The sequence below is a fragment of the Pteropus medius genome, unplaced genomic scaffold (genome assembly GCF_902729225.1).
Source record: "Pteropus medius unplaced genomic scaffold, Ma_sr-lr_union100, whole genome shotgun sequence".
NCBI classification, from domain to species: Eukaryota; Metazoa; Chordata; class Mammalia; order Chiroptera; family Pteropodidae; genus Pteropus; species Pteropus medius.
Genome location: NW_024342471.1, coordinates 4835699 through 4849281, shown reverse-complemented (window position 1 = coordinate 4849281; position 13583 = coordinate 4835699). Strand labels below are relative to the sequence as shown.

At 45.4% G+C, this 13583-nt stretch overlaps 1 protein-coding gene across 1 annotated transcript; it reads right to left on the bottom strand.

Annotated features, from left to right (window-relative positions):
* Positions 1–6715: 6715 nt before the first annotated feature.
* On the bottom strand, positions 6716–12526 carry SIRPB2 (signal regulatory protein beta 2). Its single transcript, XM_039863921.1, is given in 6 exon segments — positions 6716–6780; positions 6783–6875; positions 8079–8153; positions 8705–9046; positions 10107–10472; positions 12224–12526. Coding segments are annotated over 6 exon segments (999 nt in total). The 5' UTR covers positions 12297–12526; the 3' UTR covers positions 6716–6730.
* Positions 12527–13583: the final 1057 nt, after the last annotated feature.

The window sequence follows — 13583 nt, the reverse complement described above, 5'->3', positions numbered from 1 at the left end:
GTCAAGTCCCTGCCCTCTTGTTGCTTACATTCTAAGAACAAAAACAGATCTTGAACAACGGGTCACTCCTCTCACCCAACACTGCCGTGACTCCCTATTTCACTCCACATGAGTCTCAGGGCCTGCAAAACCCCTGTGAAATGTGCCAGCCCCGCCTCCTCATCTGCTGGACTTCTCACTTGCTTCCTCTGCTCAGGTGCGCTGCCATTCTTGCTGTTCCTCCAATCTGCCAGACATGTATTTGCATCAGAATCTTTGCATTTGCTGCTCCCTTTGCCAGGAACATTTTTCCCTAGAGGGTAGGCAAGGTGCTTCCTCACTTTCTTCAGGCTTCTGCTACAAGGGCACCTTCCCAGATACAATTCTGTCTTTTAGGTCCTCGGCTTCTTCGCCTTCTTGCCCTTTTTCACTCTCTGGGATGCACTTCTTTTTTTGCCAGCTTCTGCTCATCCTTCTGGTATCAATTTAGGTGTCCTCTCCTCAAGGAGGCCTTTCCATGTCCCCAGGCTCCATCAGACAGTCTTCTGTGCATGTCCTGTGGCTCCACGTTAAGTGTCTCCCTACCTCAAGGGCCACAATTCCTGTGACTGCAGGGGCTGTGGCTGTCTCTGGCACAATATTGCTTAAGAGCACAGGCTCTGGACTCAGCCTGGGTTTGAAGCCCAGTATTACTGCTTATATGATCTTGGGCAGATTATCTCTCTATGCTTCAGTTTCCTGGAGTGTAAAATGGAGCTTCTAACAGTATCTACTGTTAGAGAATTTAATGTGAAGTGCTGAGAGCAATGTCTGACACTTAGTAAGCCCTCAGCAAATGTTAACTGTCATTTTGACTCCCTCGACCTGCAGTCACTGGCATTAAGTAGTCGCTTAATAAATCTTTGCCAAATTAATGGAGGAGTGAATGAATGCAACCTTGAGTATCTGAGCATCCAGGTGAGAAATGCAGAGGTCGGAATCTGAAGACAAGGATGTATGGCAAGTACCTGAACTCCTGAGGAGTATTGAGCTGACTGTGGGATATGACCTAATTTCAGTAAATAAAACTTTTAATTTCCCATGGAGCAGATGCCTTTGTGTTAAGAAGAAATGGCCTTGCCCCTCAGATATGCAAACATGCTGTCCCAAAGTGAAGTGGCTGCAAAGCCACTACCCTCATTGTTCATTGTGGTTGTGGGCTGGGCTCTTCCTGAATAACCTGGGTGACGTGAGCAGACCTGTTGCCCTCTCTGGGCTTCAGGGCCTACCTTTGAGCAAAATGGGAGTGGGAGATGGGCCAACCTAGTGTTCACAGCTTTCTCAGACCCACACCCCGCTTTTCATAACAAATATTTTGTATTACCCCATTACTACTTTAAATGGAGTTCAGAGACAATAAAATGAATATACACTCATTGAAAAAAAATTAACATCATGTCCTAACTAGAGAAATAAAGATAAAGTAGTTCGTAGTAAAATGATCTGTATTTTAATCTTCAGGTACAAATATAATGCAAGATGAAATAAAGCAGCTAGATACTTGCCTCTATGTACAGAGCTGTTTTATGAGTGATTAAAATACTATAAGTGCATTGCTGTGATGACATAATGTTTCGAAATGGTAAAAAAACTCTTAATAAAGTTGTGAATAATCTAAAGTTCAGTCCTGCCTCAACGGACACAGTAGTTGCATTTCTGAGAAATTTGGTATATACTAAAACTAGGCAACAAATTCTTTAAGTTTATATGTCAAATGAATCAGGGTCTAGGTTCAGGTTTGATAGCAGGTTTTTCAGCTTTACTAGGTCCTGGCGGGTATGTAGGAAGTTGACCTTTGTGGTCCAAGACTCTCTTTCTGTTGCAAGGGGACCCAATACCAGTCCTGGTGCCCTTCATCAATGTGTCAACCTGAAATATCCTCTAACTTCTCAGAAAGTCTAGGAACCTGGAGGCTTGCTCTGGACCATGCTCATGCTTGGGTGCCAGCAAGTGTTTCCACCCTGGAAACTGATGACAACTTGCCCTGTCTTAAAGACATGTGGGTGCTTGGCTCTCCAAGATCCAGCTCCTCTGCTGGGATTCAAGTGCTTGAACCCAGATATCACCCCTCTTTGATTTTGTGCCACTCGAGAAAGCTCTTTCTTTGGCCAGAACATCCCTGACTCCTCCTCTAGAGGCCTCTGGGCACCTTTCCCCTATCACACTACCTGGCAGCTAATATTTATTGAGTATGTACCATGCCTCAGATACTCTTAACAGAGCTTTAGATACACTAACTCATTCAACCTCATGACAACCCTATGAAGTGAGTTCTATTATCATTTACATTTTACAGTTAGAGAACCCTAGACTCTTAAATGAGTTTGAACCCAAGAGTTGCAGCTCTGAGCTTGTGTTTCTAACCACCATGCCACCCCATCTCTCCTTGGCCTATGGAACAAGGCTGGTCAATTCCCATGTCCAGTTTCTAGAGGTGGCATGCATGTCCCAGGAGACACAGTGAAATTGTTTCTATGTGTGAGAGTGAGAAACTGGAACAACTTTAGTTCTAGTGAAGATAAATGAATTAAGAGCTTCAGGTAACCAACCTGGATAAATCTCAAATGTTAAGCCAAAAGAGCAAGGTTTGAAATGATATGTATATAAAGTGCCATTATATAGTGTCATTTAGATAGAGTTTAGAAATGTGTGACACCATGCTTAACTAGGCCTAGAATCCCCCACCTTCACCCCACTCCAGTGACATACAGCTGTACAATGAGCTGTGTGCATGTGTCTTATGGGTGGTAGTGAAGTGTACCTGAGCAGGCCTTGTACCTCCCTTTCACACCCCCCCAACACAGACCCTGAGGGCTGCCATCTTCCAGGTGTCAAGATACAGGAGGCCTCTGTTTAGTGGTGTCCCCACCTCCTTCAGCTCTAGGTCTTATCAGCAGGAGGCAGTAGGGGGCCTTTGATGGGAAGGAGAGGGGCAAGAATCATGGAAGGGGAAGGAAAGAGATAAAGAACAGCAGGAAAAGAGAAGACAGAAGAGGAAGGAGAGAAATAGATGCTCCAATTCAGGCAGGCCTGGAGTTCAGCCACAGCTCAGATCCTAAGGCCCAAGCCAGATGAGCCATGAGCAGCCTATTGGCCCTTTGTGGGGGCTTCTGCAGCCTGGTGGCCACCCACTCTCTGTCTTCTGTAGGCCATCTTGTCTGTGCAGGGCCCCAGGCCCCAAAATAGGGGCAGCGGGACTTTCAGTTCATCCTGCACTCTTTTGATCTGTCAACAGCAGATCAAAAGGTTTCCCCTGAGTGCTCACCAAGGGCCTTGAGTTACCCACCATTTGTTTTATTTGCCAACATTCTCTCTGTGTCTTTTGGGGACCTTCTCAGAATGTTCCTATAAGTCATGTCAATATCTTTCCCTAGGATTTCCCAGCTGAATCTAATGAGTGTCAGGGCCCTCTGGTGGCTGAAGCCACAAGATGAGGGGCCCAGGCACTATAGGCTGCCACATTTCCTGCCACACGGAGGTTGATGACTGCAGTTTATTCTGTCAACACCTAATAACAATTATTTATAAATTATTCTCATTTGCCAGGCACAGTAAGTGCTTCACACGCACCAATGCATTTTAGCCTCAAAGCCACCTTAGAAGGGAAGTCCTAATGTTATTACCAGTTTATGGATGAGGAAACCATGACACACTGGAAGAAACAAACTAACCTGAGAGATGAGTGGGAGAACTGATACTTGAGCCTGTGTAGTCAGATTACTAAGACCATGAACTTCACATCTACCCTGTATCTCACCTCAGATATTTATAGGGGTTTACATGTGCCAAGCATTCTGCTGGTGCTTGCAATGTCAAGCATACTCCTGCCTCAGGGCCTTTGCTCTTGTTGTTCCTTGTGCTTATTAAGCTCTTCCCCCACATGGCTGCAAATTCTCTCCTTCACTACCTTCGGGTCTCAGGTCAAATGTCATTTTATCAGTGGGGCCTCATCTCACCACCCTTAATAAAATAGACTCACCTCTGTCTAGCTCTGGCACCTTCCATCCTCCCACTCTGCCTTATTTTCCCATCACCCTCACTACCATGTGACATATTACTTATCTATGTCTATTCACTCTTTGTCTATCTTCCCCTACTAGGGAAGCGCTGAGAGCTGACTTTTCTGTTTTATTCACAGCACATTGATCAGTGCGTGGTGCATTGTCAGCCTTCAACTGCTTTTTATGACTGAATGAAAGGGACTACTATGGTGAAAAGTTGGATTTCTGTACTCAGATGGTTCAAATTCTAGTGGGGACAACTAACAATCATCAAGGAAATACACACACATATTTATTTCAGGTAGCAGTAAGGGCTATGAAGAAAACTTAAGCTGCATAAAGGAAATGAGAGTGACGCAGATGTCATGGTGGATACAGAAGTATGGGGAGGCCTCTTGAAGGAAACAGTTAAGCTGAAACTTGGCTGAATTAGGGAACAGGGTGTGGTCAAGGCACAGGTGGATGCACAGCAGAGTCATTTCCAGGAGTGGTGGTGGGAAATGAGATTGGGCAGGTGGCAGGGCCCTGCAAGGTGAGGAGGATTTCAAGGGCAGAACAGGGAACCACCTCTTGTTATTTTGAAGGCCCAGTTTCATGCTTTTCCTGTGGCTGCTATAACAAATTACCACAAACCTGGTGGGTTAAAACAACAGAGATTTATTCTCTCACTGTTCTGGAAGCCAGAAGTCCACAATGAGTCTCACTGGGCTGAAATCAAGGTGTCAGCAGGCCATGCTGTGTCCGGAGGTGCTGGGGAGAATCTGTTCCTTGCTGCCTCCAGTTTCTGATGGCTGCCAGCATTCTTTTACTTGTGATTTCCATCTCTGCCTTTGTGGTCACATTGCTTCCCTCTCTTTATTGCGTCAAATCTCCCTCTGTTTCTTCTTCATCAGGACACTTGGGATTGCATTTAGGGCTTATCTGGATAATCGAGGATAACCTCTCCTCCTCCTCTCCTTAATTATATCTGCAAAGTCTTTTTTTTTTCCCCCCTATAAAGTAATATTTGCAGGTTCCAGGAATTAGAATGTGGATATTTTGGTGTGTGTGTGGGCGGGGAGACATTATTCAGGCCATCATATCTGTGCTTTCTGATGTCTGGTAATTCAATGATTTATTCTATTCTTAGATTAAAGTAATGTCTCCATTGTCTTAGGCTTATTCAACTCATTTTTCTGTTATTATGATGAAAAACATCCAGACTACTCCACTTCCCCACATAGTAGGTGCTAATAAATGTTCACATGGAAAGATCTGAGAAGGTGATTCACATATCCAGAGTGTTAACAGTATATCTAGCACATAGTAAGCCTTCAGCAAATGTTGAATTGAATTGGTTCTCATACAATGTAGGGAAGTCCAGGTTATTATCCTCCACATTCTGAGAGGTGAAGTGACTGATTAGTCATTAAGGGCACACAGAAGAGTAGTGGATCCTTGAGGATTAGAAGTCAGGTGTGTCTGACTCCAAGAAATGCATGCTTTCCCCTACATCAGAGCTTCTCAAGCTGGGCACTGCTGATACTCTGAGCCGGAGAACTCTTTGTTGTAGGGGCCGCCCTGTACATTACACGATATTTAGAAGAATCCTTGACCTCTACCCAAGAGGCCCCCCCACCCACCCAAATAGTGACTACCAAAAATGTCCCTAGACATTGCCAAATGCCCCTGGGGGTCAAAATCTCCTCTTCTTGAGAATGACTGCCCTCCATTATTCTGCCTTTGTGAGGTGGTGGCACAATGAGATGCATTTCAGCTGAGATGGAATTCAGATGTTGTGCAGAGCAGGTAAGAGGCTGCCTCTAAGTCACCGAGTTGGAACTTACTGGTTACAGTATCTACTGACTTTACTCTCTGTTTCTCTAGTGAAAATTTTCAGCTGGGGAACATTGCTGCTAGAATAAAGACTACATTTCCCAGCCTTTCTTGCAACTAGGTATGACCATATGACACATTCCAGACAATTGGAGGTAATATATGGGCAAATTCCTAGCAGTGCCCGTGAGGGGGAGGGTGATGCTCTCCTTCACTGCATTCTTTCCTGGTCTTGCTGCCTAGGCTGTGGACCTGCTAGCAACAAGATCAAGAAACCCTGGGTCGCGGTACCAAGGAACCATTGTTTTGCCTGGCCTGCTTATGCTCGGATAGTATGTGAGAAATCAACTTTGTTCTGATTTCAGCCACTGTCATTAAGAGTTTTGTTAAAGTTGCCAAACCTGCATTCCAACTGTTACAGCCACATAAGCCAGCCACAGTGGGGAAGGAAAAAAGGCAAGAAAGGGAAAAGAAGGATGTAAATGGAGAAGCACAGGCAGTGTGGTTGAGTGAGCTCAGAGAAGCTCAGGGATACCTTCTGGGAAAGACTCTGAGTCGGATCTTGAAGGTTGAAAAAATGTGCAGAGGGGAAGAAAGAGAGAGGGCTCTCCAGAAGGGACTGCAATAGGAGCAAGGCCTTGAAGAGATACCTGGATAAGGCTCTGAAAAACAAAGAGAAGAGAAAGGGAGGCACACCAGAGGGGAGCCCAGTGTCAAGTAAGGTGAGCTGAAACCAAGTGTAGGGATCCTGGAGTTCGTCACTACGCCAGGGGTGGGTGGGTGGGGACAACTGGAGGCTGAGATTGGAGGCAGAGAAATGGTTGGAGAACCCTGGCCCTTCTCCAACTCAAAGGATCACTCTTGGACTAACCCCTCACCATTTTCCATGACCCATGCTAAGATGAGTATAGCTCTGCTGGGCTTGGGGTTTTGATGTCGTCTTGCAAGGGCTTCTCCAGAAGGTAGCCAGGGCCAGCAGGAGCGCAGCCAAGGTCACTGCCTTCAGCCCCAGGACTATAATTGTGAGCACATAAAGGAGGCCTAAGGGACACAAAAGAGAGGTCAGGAGGGAGCCCAGGTGAGCCCTCAACATTTCACACTTCAATGCCCTCTGTGGCTCAGCTGCCCTATAACCTCTGGGGCCACATCCTTTCTGTGTTGGAAGAGGAAACTATAGTCTTTTCCTCCCTTTGTCTCAGGCCCAGAAAGGCTTTGTTCAATATCCTGCTTGTACCTTTAATCATTTTGATAGCATCCCTGACCTTTGACAATACAGTAAGTCCTCACTTAACGTTGTTGATAGGTTCTGTGAATTTAAGCAAAACATATAATATGTGTAACAAAACCAAATTTACCACAGGCTAATTGACATAAACAAGAGTTAAGTTCCTATGGCATCTTATCAACATTATAATGAAATGATGTAAATGACATTACTCAAGACCTGCTATAATAAAAACCGCTTTCATTTATTGGCTGTTCTATTCCTGTGTCCTAGGTCTTGAGCTGAGCACTTCTTAATTGCCTAATATTATCCTCAAACTAATATTGCAAAGTAGGATAGCAATCTAATTTGTATAGATAAGGAGACAGACCCATACTGGAGAAGTGATTTGCTCAGTGCCATGTATGTCAAAGAAATGATGAGATCAGGTGGTCTGGCTCCCAAGAATGGCAGGAACAGGGCTGAGCATCAGGAAGGCTAAACTGGCCACCTCTATTCACAATTCCCCCCAGTTATTGTGGGCCCCTGAGTGCTAACAGGTGATGTGACAGGCACAGTTCTAGGTACTCAATGAGTGCCCCATGAGGTAGGCTCTCCGATTCTTATCTCCTATTCCCCCAATTCACAGAGAAGTACACTAGAGATTCAAGGAGTGAGGTATCCTGCCCATAATCTCACAGCTAGAAAGGGGGTCAATCTAGGAAGCTTGGCTTCTTCAGAACTGTTATGCACAGTTTCACAGTGTATCTTTGCAAGGAATCACAGGGAGCTCACTAACTCTCAAGCAAGACTGCCCACTGAACAGTGAGCACTGGTTGTTAGAAAGTCCTTTCTCTGATTGATCTTTAACATAGTTTTCTGGGTTCCCGGTTCTGCAGTTGAAATGGAGTCCTGGGAACTTTCTTGGTGGCGGATGGGCCCTAGATGTCTGAGACCTCTCCCTTCTGATGACCAAGCCTTCTTTGGCCCCCCTTGCCTGCGGGGAACTGGTTAACACCAGTGGAGGTAGATAAACTCACCTGATGGTGATGTCCTGGTTATATGATGGTTGATGACCTCTGTTTCTTGGGTTTCTTGGGGAGAAGTGGGCTTTGCTGCAAGAGAGAAAGGTGGTCTTGCATTCCCTTTTTCTTCCTGTTCTGCCACTTCCTGAGCCCTTGTGCTTGGATCTGGGATCACTAAGGTGAGCCTGTCAGTTTCTATCTGAGATGGGGGTGAGAAGCCAAACTCAGCAACTATGAAGGACTATTTAGACCTGCTTAATTGTTTCTGGGGTAAGAAAAATGTCTGGTTCATTGCAGTATCTGTAGCACCGAGTACAGTGCAGAGCAGTCAACAGGCATGCACTGAATGTGTGTTGAATTGTCGATTGATGGTCTATACAAAGTTCTGTGTGGTCCAGAACAGGGAGAAATTAACTCTGCTTGGTAGAGGGAGAAGGTTTCATAGAGAAGAGGCTATTTATGCTGGGTCTTGAAGGATGAGTAGGAATTCTCCATGGAGAAGGAGAAAGCATTCTAGGCAGAGAGAACAGCTATGTAAAGGCATGGAGGCTGAGAACAGCTGTCTCGTTTGGGACATGGTGAAAGTTCCTTGTGGACCACCTCCCCCTCTCCTCCAATACCTCCTAGACCACCTGTCTCACCTTTCACTCTCAGCCTGGTGCCCTGTCCAGACAAGTATTGCCTGTTGGGTTTCCTCTGAAACTTTACACAGTAGTAGGTGCCTGCATACTCAGTGGAGACGCCTTGCAGAAGAATGCTGAAATCACTGTTGGAGCCCTGGACTGCTGTCACATTGGGCAGGGAGATGCCTTCAAAGTTGTAAATGGCCTCCCGGCTCATACCGGTCCCCCGAAACCATCTGATGGGTCCAGGCGGGCCATCTCCAAGCACTGTGCAGTTCAGGAAGACAGTATCTCCAGTGGTTGCCAACACCAGCTCCTGGGGCTGTAAGATCCAGAGGTTTGGCTCTAGATCCCCAGCTTCTGAAGCCAAAGAGAGGTCATTGTTGTATTTCCTCTTTTTTTCCACTGTCCACTCATTTCCTCCCTCATATCTTCCTTGCCTTCCCCCTTCCTTGATTTATTCACTCAGCCACTCCCTCCCACAACTCTCATTTACTCACTAGTTGATTCACTCAGTAAAGAAGTTTTCAGTGGTGATGCCAGGACTGAGGAAAATGAATCTCAGAAAGACACACAAATGTCCTGCCCTGAAGAAGGTCTCAGTCTGGTGGTGGAGATGGTCTAGAAAATCCCTCTGAGGTTGGAAGCCTAGAGGACCGCAGGACCCAGACCAGAACCTGCCACAGCTTAGAAGGAGTCAGAGAAGTTTTCCTGAAATGCTTGCTTCAGGTTAAAATGAACCCCCTTCACATGTAGATCCTTTCTATGTCTGTAGTTTATATGGCGGTTTCACAAACATCTGTGCTTCCATTTTATCACCTGAATGACCCTTGACGTAAGAGTTAAGTTGCCTATTTTACAAGTTAAACACTTGATGTATATAGAGCCAAAGTGATTGATTTAAGAATACACTTCTATTAAGTGACAGACCCAGGATTTGGGTATCAAGGTCATTACTGGTGAACTTATAAATAGCATGACTTTGGGCAGTGTGGTAGATTAAATGATCAGCCCCAGTTCTTGACTCTCCTCTGGTACATCCATATTCCTTCCATGACCTCATGGTGGTGGGTGTATTTCCTTCTCTCTTGACTTTGAGCTGAGTCATGTGACTTGCTTTAGCTGATGGGCTGTTAGCAGACATTATGGAAGTAGAAGCTTGAAATGTGCTGGGGATATTGGGACTTGCCCTCTTGTGCTTTTGTCATCTTCATGAGAAAAATGTTCTCTGATCAGTCTGGGCCCTGGAATAATAAGACATGTAGAATAGAATTACCCCAGCTGCCTGTAAATGTGTGAGTGAGATATACTAATTGTTGTGTGCCACTGAGATTTTGTGTGTACAACTGATCACAGATAAAGTTGATGTAGAGTGATAGGTCAGAGCAGAATGTTATAAACAGCAGAGCCCAATACTCACCCTTTACATGCACTGAGGTGCCCTTATCCAGCTGTATTTCTGAGTGCTCGCTCAAGCCATCAAACCTCACACAGTGGTAGATTCCTGCCTGCCCTCTGGTAACATTGTGGATATAGATGGAATAATCACAACTAAGTGGCTCCAATGTCCGTTGGATCAGAGGTGTCACTCCAGGGAAGAAGTTGTGATTGAAGTTATAAATTTCCTGCTGGTTCTGATTGCTCACCTTGACCCATTTTACCATGGCATCAATGCAGGAGTTGATCACTGTACACCTCAGTAGGAGCGTCTCACCTTCTGCCACCAGTATGGGACCCTCAGGTTGCAGCACCTGCGACTCACTCCCGTTGCTTGATGCAGAGTCTCCTACAATAGAGGAAGAAAGGCCTTGCACTGGAAAGGAGGGACTTGGAGCCCTAAGAGGCAAGCTTAACATAAACTAGTCATTAGCTGGCCAAGAACAAATGGTTTGGGACACTCTAAGGGTGTTGTTGGAGACGGAAGTGAAAGAGGAGATGAGGCAACTGGCTGGAGAGAACAAATTTATGATCGAAGAACTTAAAAATAATAGATGGTGCTTGAGTGCTCACCATATGCCCAGCAATGCATATATTATCACATGTATTCCTCCCAATGCTCTCATGAGGTGGGCAGCATTATCCCCACTTTAGAACAGAAGACACTGAGTGCACAGAAAGGTTAGGATTACCATTTGTAAGTTGAATGGTGCACCCCGCCCCTGCAATTCATATGTTGAAGTCCTAACTCTTGTACCTCAGAATGTGAGTGCATTTGGAGATAAGGTCTGTAAATAGATATTACGTTAAAATGAGATCACATGGGTGGGTCTTAGTCCAACATGAGTGATGTCCCAAGTCATTTCCACTGAGTGAGGGAGCATCCAGATCTAGCCCCACACCTGGGTTTCACTAGGGCCCCTCCTGGGGGTGACCCTCCTGGAGGACCCAAGGTGTGATGAATGGTATCTAGATCTCAGTAAGGCCTGGGGCAGGGAGCCATATGGGCAGGAGATGAAATGGGCCTACTGAGAGCCAAGCTTCTTACTAGTGGATCAGAGGGTTCTGGGTTTAGAGACCAAGCAATACTTAGAAGCCCCAAGACTCCGGAGCTAAAGCAGCCTGATCCTGACTTAGAGAAGACATGGATATGATAATAGCCAACAATTATTAAATCTTTACATTGTGCCAGGTACAGTTAACCCTTGAACAACATGGATTTGAACTGCATGGGTCCACTTATACTATACATTTATTTTCTCTTCCTTATGATTTTCTTAATAACATTTTCTTTTCTTTAGTTTACTTTATTATAAGAATACAATATATAATACATATAACATATAAAATGTGTTAATTGACTGCTTATTAGTAAGGCTCTGGTCAACAGTAGACTATTATCAGTTTAAGTTTTTAGAGAGTCAAAGGGTACATGTGGATTTTGATTGCATGGGGGTTGGTATCCCTAACCCCTGCATTGTTCAAGGGTCAACTATGCTTATAGATATTATTTTGTCGCGTCCTCCTAACAAAGTCTAGAGGTAGGTCTTATGATTAGCCCTGTTTAAAGAGAGGAGAAACTGAGGTTCATAGAGAAGTTACTTAAAGCAGTTGCTGGCTCATGGGCGTTTGATGTATATAGTTACACAGGGCCCTGTGCTTGTGCTAATGCTTTGCTGTTGCTGTCTTAAAATTCTCAATACTTTTTGAACAAAGGACCTGAGTTTTCATTTCGCACTAGGCCCTGCAAATTTCATCACTAGCCCTGGGCTGAGCCTCACCGCATTTCTAAAGAATGATCCCATTAGCTGTGCCGCTTTGTAGAAGAGCTATGGCATCTGACATGGGCACACAAGTGTCCTAGCCAGAACCCAGATGGCATGAGCCCAGAACCTAGGAGCTTAATTTCACTGCGATGTCCAAGAAGTTCTGCTTCTTAGAACACTGAGTCTGTGCTCTGCTGGGGTCAGGAAAGTTCTCAGCTCCCTCCTCTTTCTCCATCTTGGTGGGGTCGAGCCCATCCAGGCATGCCAGAGCACCTGGCACCCCTCTCTGGGATCAGCCAGGGGTGGATTATTTTCTGTCCCAGATCCTACTCACCTGAGAAGACAAGGAGCAGTGCCAGTAGCTGGAAGTAGGGCGGCGAGTGGGCCAGGCGGGGAGAGGTGGGCATGACGAGTGGCACAGGGTACTTCCTATTGTTTCTGAGACTGGTGGCCTTTCTGCTCTCTGATGGGTGTTGGAGTCCCGTGGGCAAGGCTGTTTCTGCTTCTTGTAGCCAAGGCTATTTGGGGAAGTGTTTTCACTACAGCAAGATGAGGCTGCTGATGTAAGAGGAAGGAGCAAAGCGGAGGGGTTTCCGGCTTTTATGTCTGAGCAGTAGATCCTAATGACCAGTTGTCACAGACTCTGTCCTCAACAGCCTACAAGAGAGATGAGCATTGCTAAAATAGTGTGTGTCCACGTCAGCTGGACTTTGGATCAAGTATTGAGTCTGCTTATTCCTGGCTGTGCGACCTTTCAAACTCACTTGGCCATCTCTGAGCCTTTGTTTCTGAGCCAATTAAAGCAAACCCAGGCTCTTCTAGGTTCTGACAGCCTCTTTATCTGGGTTCAAATCTCAGCTTTACCCAATCACTACAATCATTTGAGCACTTAGTGCCTCAGTTTCCTAATCTGTAAAACAAATAAAAATATGGTTGCATGTGTGGGGTGGAGTAAGTACTGTATATATTGCCATCATTCTTTTTTAGGTTAATTCAGTCTTTTCCAGAAAGAAAAAAAAAGCTCAAGCTTTCAGTGCTTCCCTCCCTCCTTCTTACTCCAGTTGGTCCTGGGTGCCAAGGTAGCTGAAGTTTCTTTCTGGGACAGGATGGCATCCTTGGGTCTGAGTACTGCTTGGGCTCTGATTCTGCCATGAGGAGATTGGTCTGGCCTGGTCCCTGTGCACCTTGCATTTGGTCTGCTGAGGTGTGACCTGTTCTGTCTGTCCCTTCGGGCCTAACATTGGCATTACTGCTAAATCCCATTGCCCCCTTTACTGTTCTTTTGTTGAGGAGACCCATATATTAGAGCTTCTTTGAACTGACCACAGTCTAGGAAATTCCACCAGACTCTCAGCACCTCCATGTCATCCTCCCAGGAGACCTTCTGAATTATCTGCTCTTCTGTGCAGATTTTTTTTCTCAGTTGTTTCTTTTCTTCCCATGTTTTACTAAAAATTAATTTATTTTATTACATCAGGCATTGTATTGGTCAGCTATTGTTGTGTAACAAACAACCTCAAAATGTAGAGGCTTAAAACAATAACCATTTATTTAATTCGTGATTCTATGAGTTGATAATTTTGTCTGGGCTCAACTCCATGGTTTCTCTCATCTCCATTGATTGCTCAAGCACTTGAGATCAGCAGCAGTTGGCTAGGCAGCTCTGCTACTGGGGTTGGCTGTCACCTGGGCCA